Here is a 16,146-nt window from a genome sequence, read left to right as displayed (position 1 = left end):
TAACCAGGCCGGTAACGAACTGAACGATTTGTAGGAGAGATACGTTTGATGTTCCTCCAGCGAGGAGATTTGAATTAGTAAGCCATAAAGCTAAGGTTATATGTGAATCTCCTTTGCTCTAAGGTAGGCAAAAGCTGCAGCTAAGAATATGTTGAACACACTTTGGGAAGAGATGAAAGACCACATAGTAAGGAAGTGAAATGGCAGTTTTTTCCCAGCCACAAAGAAGAGGAACTGTCTGTGCTTGCAGTGAATGGGAATGGAGGGCAAGTGTCCCTTCATGTCCAGTGTCATAGTTAGGGCATCTTGTATGAGTCAAATAAGGTGAGCCTGTAAGGTTAGCCTTCCGAACTTTTTTACTCTTATGAGCTTGCTTAATCCACACCGGTCCAAGAGTGGCCTCCAGCGACATAATGTTTGTTACTAGAGACAGTCTTAAGAATGAATGGTTCCATAAACTAGCAGTTGTTTCAGAATTGTGATGACCTGGCTGGGAGGCAGCAGGGGCATTCCTAAAAATGGAGGGAATTTGTAAGTGTATTTTATAACTAGTAGCAGTTATTCCTTGCTCTGTCTCTCTCTTACCGTAGGTCTGAGCTCAAGCCAAACCAGTTTTCTTTGAAGCAGGATTGCTTATTGCCCAAGACACTGGGGGTGGGGGTGGGAATGAGGGAAAGGATGGGTGAAGGGAGTCTTCTCTCCTAATATTACAAAAAAAAAAAACAAAAAAAAATTGTTTCAGTAATTATATACACACCAGTAGCACACATACCCTTCATGAAAATAAATGTGTTATTAAAAAATTCAGTGTAATAAGATGACTAGGTATAGGTTCATAGGTTCATAGGTTCATACTAGGCTATCTGCCCAAGGGCATTTATAAGCCTAGCCCATAGTTATGTGGCTTTCGCCACCCCTTTAGTTTGAATAAAAACTATGCCTATCTATGATGACTGTTTATTTCATTCATGACCTAAGAAATAACTGCAGTGTTTCACTGAATAGCACTCAGAAGTAACTTAAAAAAGCTGTGCCAGCCCAACAGTTTCAAAATGAAAACGACAGGTCCTGAAGGAAAGGTTGGATGCTACAAGAAAGCTCCTAAAAAAAAGTCTTCAGTGTATGTCACCTGTTGATATGATATTCAAAATGAATAAAGACCTGCTGGCTGAGACATACACATACAAATATATTAACAATCAAAAAGATTATGATTTTCCTTATTTAAAAAGGTAAACAGCTACAGGACCCAAGGATAACATTAAGGTACTGTAACATAAATGTTGCTCAGCTTGTCATCTGTAGACTGAGTTCTGTTTCACATACAAATGAATGGTCATTATTTCTGAAAATGGGCAAAATGTACACAAAAATATACAAACAAGTGTGTGTAACTCAAACAAAACAACCGAGCAATGTATGTTCAAAATTATCGAATCACAAAAACTCACAAATGTGCATAAAACATTTTCAAATAAAAATGACAATAATGCATTCTGCAGTTGTCCTTTTCCACAAATGTAACATGCGTTTAGAATAGTCATAGTGGTAAAAATAAAAATGCCCAATGACTGCTCTGAAATATTGTGTTACACTGTACAGTTACCAGAGACGCCTCATAAATCAGTAACAGTTTTGCTCCACATAAACTTACATTAGGTCACAGATAACTGCTAAATAGAAGAGTTCACATTCAACCACTGTATATCCCTTATGTATTTTAAAGTTTTTCCAAAGATGCAGTTTTTGGCTACTGACTTATCTAGGGAATTTGTTTTTACTGATATTCAACCAACAACATTATTATACATGTTCTTTTCTTTGTGTTCTTTTCCAGTAAATGTTTATAACACAAAGGCTGAAATTATATATTTTTAAATTATTTGAGCAGCAGACCTCTCAACTGTCCTTATTTTGGAGAAACATTTCTATTTTCAGGCTTGATTTACTCCTACACATGCTGCACCTATTTTTGTTGGTATGTCCCAATATTTAGGCTTGATTTACTCCTTCACATAATTTTCTGAATCCCCTCATCACACATGATTTTTGAAACTGTATAGTACAGTGCAAACATTACATAACCCGGCACTAATAATTGTAAGAAAGGGAACACACATTTTATATGTCCCTTTTTTCAGAAGCAAAAATAAACAACCCTTTGTGTTAAAATTTTGCATTACAGAGATCATTAGCATTTACTTGTTTTATTCTATGATAATGTCCTTCTATTTTTTCTTTTTTGTCAACCTCTGTTTTTAAATGTGTTTCTGAGTAGTATCCCGCATTCCAACTAGAAGCGGAAAGAGTCGTGCTGAAAGGTAATCAAATTGTATGCTAATTAGATGTCTAGATTTTTTGCTGGATGTACTTACTTTTCAAGGGCCATTGTATCTATTTTCAATATTTGCAGACAGAGGTATGCTGAGCAACACAGCCCTTTGAAGACATTGTACAAGTTTCATTGGGCACTTCTACTTCTTATGATATCAAATAGTCCGTTAACCACAGACCTCCGCCACAGTATGGTAGAAACAAAAAATTAGCAACAAAAAGAATGCTAATTACCTTTGCTTTAGAGCATGGATACTGAAAGAGATGCACTTTGCAGAAGTCATCAGCAACAGCTATTACTTTCCGATTGTGGGACCTGATAAGAGCATTGATATCTGTTCCATCAGAACCTTCAGGCCACACTCCTGCAACAAGAATGAATATAAATACTACACGTACAATGTAAACATTCTAGATAAGCATTACAAATTACTGAGAAGCATTCAGTGTCAAGTTGATGGACTGGTGTTACCTCCTTCATCCTGGGTAATGCTGATTCATTAATCAGATGTTTTAAGTGAAGTGATTGGCATTTTGTAATATGCAAAATAAAATGCATATTCTGGACATTTTATATAAAATGAGAACAGCATATACTCATGGCATACCATAAAACTTGATTATACATATCTAAGTACAGCTAGCAGTTTATGAGTACTGGTATTTGTGGAATAGGGAATGACAGATTGTCTCTGACCAAAGGAAAAATATCAGATATTTAAACTGGCTGAATTTCAGTCTGTGCTACATTTTCCACTGCCAGAGACCTGGTCCACAATAAAAGCAGTTCTAGATTTCTCAGTCATATACCTCACCTGCCAAACACAACACCATATTGAAAGGGACAAATCTATATCCTTCTTCCTGTAATCACCTAACCTCAGTGTCCTCATCAAAAATTAACATGGTCTCATACTGTGAAAATATAAGTCAATTAAATGGCAGAAGTGCAGAACAGACATGAATGACAAGCATGTTTTGAGTTATGATGCAGTGTTCTGTATATCAGGTCTGTAGTAATGTGCTTTAGGATAATGCCAAAATTTACTCAATTTGTTTATTTCGAACATTACTAAAACAGATATGCAAACGTATCTAAAATAGTTACCTTACGATTAGATAATTGTAGTTTCAGTTAGTACCTTTCTTTTTTCGTCACAGCTGGTAAAAGAACATGGACTTGAACTGTGCAGGATTGCCATGTGATTCTTTTTTTTTTAATTTTTCCTACTGTTGTGTAACTGAAGAATTGGTGTATTTAAGCAAGGGGTGTGGAGCACGGGTCTATATAATGTCAACAAAACAGCATTACAGAGAATGCCTTTTCACCGACACATATAGGCCGAACTCCAAAAAGAGTGAAAGTTCAGGTCAATGATTTTTTTCTCAGGGAAAAAAATCATTTGGCCTGAGCCATGACAATGCCCTTTACCCCACTGTAGTGCAATCTCAGAGTTGGTATATTTAGTTGGGGGTGGAGTGAAGTCCCCCACTTTATAATGTTTTAAGTGTTATGTTGTGTTTTGTTGGTCTAGTGATTTTTTCCCAGGGGAAAAAAAATCAGTGACCTGGGGTTTTGCTCTTTTAGGAGTTCGGTGCATGTGTGTTGGTGAAATGGCATTCGCTGTAATGCCGTTTCGCTGACATAATATAGACCCGTGGAGAACCAAGTCCCCGTATGGGAGTGCATGAGATCTTGCCTCCTAATGCTTTTTATTGTAGTTTTGAGCTATGTTTTACAAAAATTTATGAAAAGCGGCTTGTAAAAAACAGATTCTGTACTTCACTTGGGCTTAAGTCTCACCAACCGATACAAGAAATATGGCATTATTATTCAAAACCCATTATTGAATTCTAATATGCCCCAGCATTTGAACTCTAAAATCAATTTGCCTACCCTAATCAAACCGACATGAAGAAACTTGACACATGAAGGAAGAAGGCACTGCAGTGCTTAAAAAAATTGTACACAATAATTTGCTACTGGACTGCTGGATAGGTTTGTATTACTATTTAGCCAAAAAACAAAAACAAAACATCCCAATATTCATGAAAACCTTCTACTGTGATACTGAGCAGAAGAATGTTACTATACACTCCTTCTAGCTTGTACCCCTATAAAACATGGTATTTAGAATTTGACAGCACTCAGGGATAGCAGTACTGTATGGTGACACTGACCCTTAGTGGTTTCATAATAAATGCATGGAGGAAGTCACACATATTATAACAGAATAGAAAAAACAGAAGCATTGGAAAGTGACACATTTGTGATATCCCATGGCAAACAGCTAGATTATGTGATGCATCTGAATAATTCTTCCTACGTGGTGAAATGAGAGGCATTTTATGAAAGGTCAGAAGTAGCTGTCTGAGAAAAATGTCTTATTAACTCAGCCATCTACTGTAAGCTTCATGTACAAAATAAAAATTTATGAAATCATACTCTACAATAACAAATGTAAAACATGTTTCTCAGTGTCATTTGTAAACTGTAAGAAAGTGTACACAACAGAGAAAACATTATTTCACATTTCTGTCCTGAATTGATTCTGCTGTGGTTATAACACCATGCCATCATTTTTTTGTTATTACTCAAAGCTGTTTATTAAAAATAAGGAAACATGACTACACTCATTTTTCTCTAATACTCTTAAACATAGCCAAAATTATTTATTAAAATGATAATAAACTTCCCTGTGACCCTCCCCATCTCCCACTACTAGTCTATGCAGATGGCATGGTTGTTTACCTATTACGTCACTCTCATACCTACATTCAGTCCTGACTTCAGACAGACTTACATGAGCTTTACCAATGGATCATGAACCATAGGTTCATAGGTAGGTACTAGGCTATCTGCCCTAAGGCATTTATAAGCCTAGCCAGATTGTGTTGGCTTTCGCCATCCCCTTAGATTAGTTCCCTGTGCCTCTGTCCAGCAGAGCCACTGAAGTGATCCCTGGGTTAAACTTTCTGTTTCCCATCCACTCATCAAGGTTTCTTTTGAAGAGTGTTAGTGAGGAGCTCTGCCTAATGTAGACTGAGATCTTGTTCCAAAGCATGGGAAGTCTCTGGGACAGAAATCTATCCCTCCAGCATGTCCTATTTATTGTTGTGGTAAGATTTAGATCCCTACAGCATGTGGCTCGAGGGGATAAAGTTTTCTTTAGGTGGAGCATGTCCATCAATTCTGGGTTGGACATGGCCTTGTATGTCAGGCAGAGATCACCTCTGAGTAGGCGGTATGCAACCGAGTACAGCTGGAGTTTCTTCAGTCAAGCTGCATCTGTTTGAGGCAAGTGATCCTCTTGGTGAGGTACTTCTGTGGTCTTTCCAGCTGTTGCAGGTGTCTTGTAAGGTACATCCCAAATGGGACGTTGTACTCTATGATGGGTCTGATGAGTGATGAGTAGAGGGGCACAATGACCTCTTCTGATCTGGATACGAACTCTTTTATGATTAGGTGGGCTACGCAGAAGGATTTTCTAACCACTTTGGCAATGTGATTATTAAAGGTGAGATTACTATCTACTTGGGTCCCCAGATCCCTTATTACATCTTCTGTATTTAGGGGACTACCACCTATGTGGTAGTTTGTGGGTACTTTGTTTTTTCCAAATGGGATGGCTATGCACATTTTGGCATTTAGCTTGAGGCCATGATTTTGACACCAGGTGTCCATCTCAGTGAGACAATTTTGGAGGATGTCTGTGTCAGCCGGAGAGTCAATTATAGCCCCTAGTTTGCAGTCGTTTGCGAACTTGGTCAGCCATGGTCTTCCTGTGCTTGCCTGTACCTCTAAGAAGTATATGCCGAACAGGAGGGGTCCTAGGACTGAGCCCTGGGGAATGCGACTTGTAACCAGTTTAGAGTTGGACATAGCTCCTGCAACTCTCACCATGTGGGTTCTGTCCATGAGCCAGCTGGCAACACATCTTGTGATGTAGGGGTTTATGTTCAAGCGGGTGAGCTTGTCTATAATACCAGAATGGGGAATGGTGTTGAAGGCCTTAGTGAGGTCTAGGTAGGCTGTGTGTACCACCTTTCCCTTGTCTGTAGCCTTGGAAACTGTCTCAAAGAAGTCCACCAGGTTTAGGAGGCATGATCTGCCCTTAACAAAGCCGAACTGGGTAGTGTCCAGTGTTTGGAGGTTCCCAATGTCTCTGTTAATGAGTTCCATGATTATGCGCTCCATAGCCTTGCAGACCAAGCTAGTCAGGCTTATAGGGTGATAGTTCCCAGGGTCTGTTGTGGCTCCACTATTGAGGACTGCAATAACCGTTGCTATGCACCACTCTATGTAACCTGTGGAGAGGCTGAGTTTGAACAGTGTGTTTAGGTGAAGGGTTAGTTCATCTTTGAGCTCATGTAGGACGCAGCCTGAGACACTGTCCGGTCCCATTGATGCTGTGTTTTTGGCTTTGGAAAGGGCTGTTTTAACCTGAGTGTCTGTGATTTCAGGGACTCTACATTCTTCTGCTATGGTTATGGGCCCTTTTGGGGGTGAGAGGGGGGTGACGTTTGTGCTGAACCTGTCTGCCAGGATGTTGGCAATATCGGTCGGTTCAGTGTATTTTGTGCCATTCTGCACTAACTCCAAGCAGATCTGAGCATTGCCACTTAGATTCTTGACATAGCATAAGAATGCCTTGCGGTTATCTTTGGAGTCCTTGGCAATTTTTCTTTTAAAGCTCGCCTTGGATGATTGCATGAGGGATCGTAGTTTCTTGCTGATACTGATCAGGGATGTCTTCCCTTTTTGGGATTTTACTCTTTTCTGTACTAGTTTCCTCCTTCTATTGTATAGCTTATCCTTTTCTTGGAGGTGTGAGTCTTGGTTTTGCTTGGGATAGCACGATCCATGCATTCTTGTAGGTGCCCGTAGAATGCATTAATAAAGGATTCTGCAGCTTGTACAGCATTATCCTTCAGTATGGGGGCTTTGAAACTTTCCACCTTGGTCTTAAGTAACGTGAAGTTTGCTTTTGAAAAGTATTTCACAGTGGTTTTCTTGTCCGGGGGTGGGGGCGGAATGTGGATATCCAAAGTGATTTGTTTATGGTCAGATCTAACCAGCGAGGGGTTGACCTCCGGTGGTCACCCATGTTGGTGATAACCATGTCCAATATGTTGTCACCTCTGGTGGGAGTGTTGACCAGTTGTACCAGGGCATTTGAGTTTATAAATTCTAGGAAATGTTGGGCAAGGGAGTTAGTACTTGAGTAGTTCTCCCAGTTAATGTTTGGGTAATTGAAATCACTGAATATTAGCGTGTTTGGTAGGACTTTTATGTTTCCCAGTGTTTCCAGAAACGTGGAATGGGGGTCCTGGGACATGGTGGGTGATCTGTAGCAAGCTACAATTTAAATTGCAGTTTTGCCTGTTGTTAGTTGCACGTGGATGATCTCTGAAACATTGTGCTGTGCCACTAACCTGGAGGTGTGGGTATCCTTGATGAATATGAATACGCCCCTGCCTTTTGTATTTCGGTTTGGGTTCTGTGGCCAAAATGTATGGTATGAGTTGTAGCCTGGTAGTGCTGGGGTGCTCTCTGAAGCCTTCAACCAGGTTTCTGTTACTGCACATATATCGACTTTCTCCATACTGAGGAGTGCCTCGAGTGCGTGCATTTTGAGGTTTAGACTTCTGGCTTTGAGTAGCATTACCCTCAGTTTTTTGTTACTTGTGCTATTTATGGCAGTGGGTTTGTCTTTTGAGCCTTGCCTAAAAAAGGCACTATGGGGGTGGCAAGTGCCTTGGCCAGTATTCGAAAGTCTAAGGGTGACAGGTGCAAGCCGTCTCTAGCGAAGCAGCATGGCTTGTTGAGCATGCCATCCCAGGCAGATAGACACTGGATCCCCTTTGAATGACACCAGAAACTTAGCCAATTGCTGAAATTGAGAATTTTTTCTTTATACCGTGGCACCATTCTTGGTGAGGGCAAGATGCTACTCAGGGTCAGGGTCATACCGGCCTGGGCTACGTAATCAGAGAGTTCTTCCATGTCTCTTTTCATGTAGTCCAGGGAGGTATGGCTCAGGTCATTCACACCAACATAGACAATGACAGAGTCATATTTGTACTTGTTTTGGAGTGACCTGAGTGCTTGTGTTATGTGGTGGATCCTGGCACCCGACAAGCAGCTAACAGTAACCTTCTCCTTATTCAGCCTAGTGAATGGGATGTCAGTGTGCCTGACAAAAGAGTCACCTATTACTAGTATGTTGGGTATGTTATTTTGCCTTAAGGGCTGTGATTGCATGGCACACTGGTTTTGTGAAGTAAGTGTTTCATGGTTTGTGTTGGGGGGTGGAGGTTACTTGGATGTTTGCTTTGGAGGTCTCTGTTGGTTTTGCAGATTTTTATTTAGAGCCTCCGAGTATGCTTTCATGTATTTATGTGTTTTTTTGCCAGTGCTGGTTTAATGGGTCTATGTGAGACTGGTGGTGTGATGCAGGTATTTCCCTTCTCCTCTTGACTGTCTGATCCAGTCTTGGGTTGAGAGAGCTTAGCCTCCAGTTTGGCTGTATAATTGCATCTCTCGCATGTATTAGTGTTTGGTGGTAGGAGGAAGGGGTTGTCTGTGTACATGAGGCAGTTGTAACATTGCCTCAAAATGCCCAGATTCACCAGCTGGACTGGAGAGTACACCTGAAACTGCCCTTTGGACATGCCTGGATAGGTACAGTGAACTGTTTTACTGGATGGCTGGTAAGGTCGAATAGAGAGCCGTGTCCTTCTGTACAGTACAGCAGGTACCATGATGTACTTCTCAACTTCTCCAGGATCAAAACTATGTATTTTGGAATTCCACAGAAAATTCACGTAGTGCCTGACTGTTAATCTTCAACTTACACAACCATACCACAGAAAAAACCTCTACCTTCAAATACCTAGAATTATGTCTCGTTTGCTTTCTAAAGTTCCATTTCCATGTTGACACTGTGAGATAAAAAATAAAATCCATTCTTCTGAAAGCTCTAAACTGAACACTGAAGTAAGGTGGCTTAGCTTTTGAGTCTGCTTTATCAAGTAGCTACATGCTGCTACTTGGTAAAGCATTCTGTACTATACTGTACTGTTACTAAGCATATCTTACTTCAGTGAGCTATAATATGCCCTCAGAACTGACTGAAATTCATAAAGAATTCACAGGCAGTTTTTATAATGGCAGGCAAGAGTTCATTATCATAGTATTGCAATGAAGGGATCTGGTGTAGTGCAAACTCCCACATGTTGGTGCTCGCCAGCATTACTAAGTGGAGGCAGGTCATGTTTGTGAGAGAATTCCTTGCACTATGAGGGACTCTGCTACCAGGTGGGATTTTCCTGCCATTCCACAGAGGTGCTTTTACTTTCTCATGTGCTGGTATGTTGTACAGTAATGTATACTGAGTACGATGCAGGCAAAGAAGGAGGATTATTGCAGTGACAAACACAGCACCATTTGGGCAACTTACTGCTGCTGTCCTGTACATTACGACATTGAGAGCAGCCGGTTATCAAGTGGTGCTATGTTTGTAAATTGCATAAGAAAGGGGAGAGGTTCATTTACACAAGGGATAGATGTGTAGAGTACTAGTGGTACACAACATGGAAATAGTATGCTCTTGGGCTCACTTGTATTGTCTTGCTCCATTGTTTAGGGTGTTTTGCAAGTTACAAAGTGCTTTTTTATGCCATTCTGTGGCTCACAAGAGCTACTTCAAAGCACAGAATGTTTACAGATACGACCCAGAATAATCAGTAAAAATGGGAACAAGGTTTTACAGTTTATAATTTATAAAAAAATGAAATACATCTAAAATTAATTCTAACTCATTTTTAAAAAAATTAATTACCCCCCCCCCCCCGAGTCATACTTGACTCAAAGTGACTCTATGGGTAGACTCCATGGGGATTTCATGGCATATTATGAATTTAGATAGCCAGGCCTTTATTCCATGCAGATACTGCTGCTGCTGCTGCTGAGTTGTGCCCAGGCAGGTTTTGATCCCAGGTCTACCAGTTGGTAATCCTGCACCTTAACCTCTGTGTTTTCAGGCATGCAGAACAATAGTGCTCAAAGTGGGTTACAAGCATACATTTTAATTATCTGTGTTTTTGTATAATAAAAAATTGCACATTTTTTTCTTTTGTTACTATTAATTTACAATATAAAAATAAACCATATCCACTGTTTCCTTTACAGATATTTTGAAGGAAGCTAGTCTATGATCACAGGCCAGTATCTAAAGCTCCTTAGACACACCTGACTCCTATGCAAACCTGTCAACAGCCCCCACCATCCATGGAGATTACCAGGCAAGTACGGAATGAAGTACATTGCAAGCTCTTCCTTTAACACCACACCCCCACCCACAAATGTGTATATGCACATCTAGGGAGAATTTAAAGTTGCCAAGCAGCCTACCGCACTTCTTTGGGAGGTGGGAGGAAACCAGAAGACCCAGTACTCATACTTGTTATATCATTAATTTGAATGAAACTAGCTAATAATTTGACATCCAGAAGGTCGATAAGGAAAAGAAACAGTGAAGTTAAAGGGAGAGTAACTGTGAAAACTCAGAAGGAGAATGAAAGCAGTGTGGTGGTGAAGAGGTGGGAAAAGCATCTGGTAATGGTGACTGAAGGAGAAAATTCTTCAGTCACCCTAGAGTGAAAGACTGACCAAATGCACTGTGATTTCCAAGATAAGTGGGTCGCTGCTGCAATACATAGAGATGAATAACACAAGGTTGCAGCAAATCAATGTTTAACCAGCCATTCAGAGGAAATAGCTAGTATGGAAACTCCTGGAAAGAAAGAACGAATTGTAGAACAGCAATTAAAATATGAACAACTGCAACAGAAAAGAATAGGTGACAAGGAAATAAACTGAAGTTTACAGCAGTACCATGACAAACTGAAGGGAAGGAAAATAAAGAATTTATGAGAAAATGATTCATTACGTGCACTGCACGTTTTCTTGCTAACTCTAAAATAGAAAGAGCACGCTGAGTAAATATTCACAATCTGAGACCAAGAAAGCAGCCAAGATTGATATTGATTAAAATGCAGCAATTTCAGTAAAAGAAGGCAATTATTTCTATTTAGTGGAGGAAGGAAACAATCAAAGGATTTTAAAGGAGATAAAAGAGTTTAAGTATACAATGATTTTTCACCACAAGCATGAACTAAAGGAATGCTTTGCTTCTTTGCCTTAAACTCTGCAAAGAAATAAAATGTTGTTTCACGTAATTCTACCTTGCTTTACTTTGAGTGTTCTATCCATCTGGATTAAAAACCTTTACCGACCCTCAACAGGGACAAAATGAACTGGCAAGTACAAAAGAATAGTTCTTGGCAGCAAACAATGGCGAGGATAACAAGAAACCAGTCATCGGGGAAGAGGGGCAAACCATGGACATTTTAGCGGAGAGATTTTCTGCAAAGCTCTTTCTTGTTTTCCAAAGGAAAATAATGGATTAAACAAATGAGATGAAATAGTTTTCAAGAAAAGTAGAATACTCTAAGAACATGAAATGAGGATACTACTTAAAAGGGATAAATGCTAATATGGAAAAGGATCTGATGCAGTGAAAATGTAGTCTGCAGTCTGAACGATGCTTTAAAACCACTGAAATCAGCACCATACCTCTCACTGTACAGATTTTCATAGAATATTCAAATTTTGCCTCAATTTTTGGTCAATTTTTTCATAAAATTGTGGCTTTCTGGCAAATTAGTGGCAAATCATTAAAGACTGAATTACGAAAATAATGACAGACATTTGAGTTTCCGACTTCATTCCCTTCAGAAAATTCATGTGTCACTGATAGAACCCATTCAGTAAAAACAGGGGATGCCACCATTAGTAGTAGACCCGTAAAGAGCAGTGTACCCCAAGGATCAGTCTTGGGGCCTCTACTGCTGGGATATAATTTTCTGAGGTGTAAGCCAAAATCAGTGGTCTGTGGCTGACCACGTTTGCAGATGACTGCAAGCTGGGCGCTGTCTTAAATTTCCCTAGTGATGTGAACATCCTCCATGAGGGCCTTACCCAAACTAATGACTGCTGCCAGAAGCATGGCCTCAAACTGAATGCCAAGAAATGCTTCATTATCCCCTTCGGTAAAAATGGCACCCCACTAATTATCACATTAATAACAACATACTAAGCGAGCAATCAGTCGTGAGGAACTTGGGCACCCAGGTTGACAGCAACCTCACCTTAGACCACCATGTTGCCTCCGTTATAAGGAAGGCTTTCTATATGGCCCACCTTATAAATAAAGGTATTTCATCCAGGAAGAAGGAGGTCATAACATTCCTGTACTCCTCCCTTACCAGACCCATTATCAAGTACAATGCCCCCTTCAGCATGTACCTTGCCAAGCACATGAAGCAGCTGGAGAGACCACAGAGGTTCCTGACCAGGAAAATCCAGGGTCTCAAACACCTATCCTATAAAGAGATGCTAAAAGCCCTGTCCTTCTACTCAGCCTCATACAGACTGCTCAGAGGTGACCTGTGTCTGGCATACAAGGCCATTTCAGACCCAGCATTGATGGAGTTGCTGCATATCCATAAGTTAAACTCCCCTGCATGCAAGGCCTCAACCTGGTCTGTGACATTAACAGAACTTGTTGCCAGGATAGATTTGTGTCCCAAATACTCCTCCATCTGTGGAATAGACTCCCCCTCCACGTCAAGCAGAGTACCTCTCTAGCCCTCTTTAAGAGGAACCTGGACAACTGGATAGGAAAAAGAAAATACATCCATGGGATCCCCCGTGTCCCTGCTAGACAGGGGAAACAGGTGCTAACTTTGTGGGAACATGGGCAAAATTCTTGGCTAGGCTTATAAGGGCCTCCAGGCCAATAGCCTAGTATCATCCAATGAATCTATAATGCAAAATCTGTTATTCTATTAAATTTCTAAGTTTGTAAGAGCAGTAGTTAAAAAACTGTCCCTATTTTTGGCCTTTGTCACCCTTTTATTTATGGCTTTGTCCAGATTTCTTGTTCTAAGAGGTTGAGAGGTATGATCAGTATCACACAAAAAATAACTGATTACATAAATCCAAGAAAATTCCATTTTGTACTCCCAAACTCTTAGTGTTACCCCCCCCCCCCTTGGACATCTATCACTTTAAAATGGACACATTTCTTAAAATGCTGCCCCCCACCCAAGCACTTAATAAATCTAAGTAACATTTTTAGCTGTTCCCCCAAAACTCTTAAAGATATGGTTTTAGATTAGCAATATTGCACTTGTTGCTGGAGGCATTCATTTAGACAGTTGTAGACAGAATATGACTGACAAAAAGCCATTTTAATGTGATGCTCAGAAATAAATGTACTCATTAGATTACAAAGAGTATACTTAGCTACTCCCGTGGTAGGGTGGACATACCCTATAAACATACTAGTCATCTAACCACAAGACACAAGCAATTAGCACTTCATAGTTCCTTAATTCATTACAACAGAGTGATGCCTCCTGGTGCCTCTGCAGTAACATCCTGCTACCTCTAGGCAACAGATAATGCTTGCTCATGTTTGCATCAGTAATTCCAAAAACCACACCACATCGAAAGTATTAAAAGATTTAATCTTAAAGTTTACACAATGGCAAACACAACTGTGTTGATAGTTGCCCTCTGTCTAGTGCAGGTAAAGCAATATTAACTGTTTATATAATACTTACTTATATTGTCATAAAGTTAATATTTTTCTAAATATTTCATCAACCAAGCAGCACAGACAGAACTGTTTAGCCTCATATGAAAACTCACAACTGGATGCTGCTGAAAGTGTGTGTGTGTGTGTGTGTGTGTGTGTGTGTGTGTGTGTGTGTGTGTGTGTGTGTGTGTGTGTGTGTGTGTATAACTTAAATGGCTGCTGACACAAAATATTACAAACTTAATATTTACTGTGTTTAATTAGAATTATAAAATCCAGTTTAAGAACTAGAACCTTAAGAATACTATCACTATAAAAACACTTTGCGTTGAAGAGTTTGCCATTCATACTAATTTAGTAACCCTATGTTTCGAGTGATGTGAACATTTGTTTGAAATATTAGAATATAATTTGATTCTATCAAAAAGCTTAGGCTCTGTCCATTGGAAGCTACTGTGCAACCTTCCAGAGCTCCACTGGAGGGGATGAGTTAATGATAGAACATGTTTCTATGTGGCATGCCTTTAGCAAGGCCTGTTTTAGTTATTGTTATGCTAACATTGCTAGGTGAGAGTCCTACAGGCTATTCATTCTCTCCCAGGAAGCATAAATACCCATTCACCCTCCCTCTGATGAGAGTCACGTGATAGGGTACAGGTCAGCTTCAGTTTCTGAGAAGCAGCCTACCTATCACTACCACAGGTGGCTTGCTGACTTGCAGTTTTCAGTGACTCCCTTACCCTTGTAAAAAACTGGTAACACAAAGTCAGTAGCATACAGAGCCATGTTGACCTCTCATAAGAAAAGTGACTGCAATTGTGTTGATCCTTAAGGGATCCCTCGATTTACAGGAAGGGTTTGTAAAAGGCATCCGTATTCTGACTTTATGGATTCTACTAAGCAAATAGTAGAGAAGTCACATTACCTCTATAAGTCTGCAAGTGTTTATGCTGGAATTCATAGAGCTCTTGCATGAGCCTGAACTAGGCATATGAGATGGGACAGAAAATCCCATACTTTGGCTTCCACTGACAATTGTCATTGTTCCAATATGAGTATGTAATACAGTTACAGTGGTTTGTGATTCTTAGAGCATATTGTCGCCTGTGAACAGCAGGTCTTACTACTGGCCCTGCAAGGCAGGAAAAAAAACACATACAAACTACATACCCCAAAGAGACCACTACCCCTTCTACCCAGCATGGCAGCCATCTCACTGTCTGGTACTATAAGTAGACCACCTCTAATTTCCTAATCTATCCTGACTGCTATAACCATATGTGTTGATCTCTCAACTTACCAGTCCCACTAGAGATTATGGTCCTCTGCCCATCCCCTTAGCCATGACAGCAACAATAAGAATCCCTGCTGACAACCAGCCAGGCTCTCTCTGCAAATCAAAGGCTCCTCCTAACTTCACTATTTAGTTTGGCATTGATCAAGCCTAGCTCTAGCTGGTTTGATAAACATCACAGCCATCTCCAAACTTATTTCTATACCATGCTGTAGATGACATGTTCCTGCAGCCTGACCATGCTGTCACTTCTCATCCAGCCCCTCAACAGGAAAGTAGTTTTATTTTATTTTGTTTATTTATTTTTATTTTACATTTGTTTACCGGGAAAGTCCGACTGGACATAGGTCCATTTTCAGTGGAGGCCTGGGGAGAAAAGCTCTAGATAAAAATGCATATGATTACATAAAAAAATTTGTAAAATGCATAAAGTATATAACATAAACAAGATGAAATCAGCAAACACTTTGACAGTGGATATCAAGTTATAGCATAGTAAATGTCATACAATACATAGTAATAATAAACAATAAAGTTTAGAACATAGTTCTGTATAGTACATAGTAAAAAAACAATCTAGACTTTTTTATATAATGTTGATGACAGTATAGTAATAACACTAAGACAGTTCATCACTTCTCACAGTATTTGGTGGGCTAGACAGTATGCTACTCTCCTATAGGTGGTCTGGACGTAGGAGTACGTCAGGAAAAAAATGTTAGTAAAGTAAGAGGGGGTTTACAGCCTCTCCTTCCACTGCAGCCCAGTAACTGCTCCTAACCATAAAGGACATTACAGCAATCTGATTTACTCCACTGCAGTGTTCCTGTTGTACTGGTAGAAGATGTG

The 16,146-nt window shown here is 40.0% G+C and overlaps 1 protein-coding gene across 4 annotated transcripts in view; it reads right to left on the bottom strand.

Moving 5' to 3' along the window:
- EML4 (EMAP like 4) overlaps positions 1 to 16,146 on the bottom strand; it is a 1,975,061-nt gene that overhangs the window by 38,809 nt on the left and 1,920,106 nt on the right. For all 4 annotated transcript variants that reach the window (XM_044060268.1, XM_044060269.1, XM_044060261.1 and 1 more), the window contains one exon: positions 2,569 to 2,699. In XM_044060268.1, coding sequence (XP_043916203.1) covers positions 2,569 to 2,699 — 131 coding nt within the window. The remainder of the gene's footprint in view (positions 1 to 2,568; positions 2,700 to 16,146) is intronic.

The sequence above is a fragment of the Protopterus annectens genome, chromosome 1.part0, assembly GCF_019279795.1.
Source record: "Protopterus annectens isolate FY-2018-M chromosome 1.part0, PAN1.0, whole genome shotgun sequence".
Taxonomy (NCBI): domain Eukaryota; kingdom Metazoa; phylum Chordata; order Ceratodontiformes; family Protopteridae; genus Protopterus; species Protopterus annectens.
This window is presented reverse-complemented; position numbering and strand designations above follow the sequence as displayed.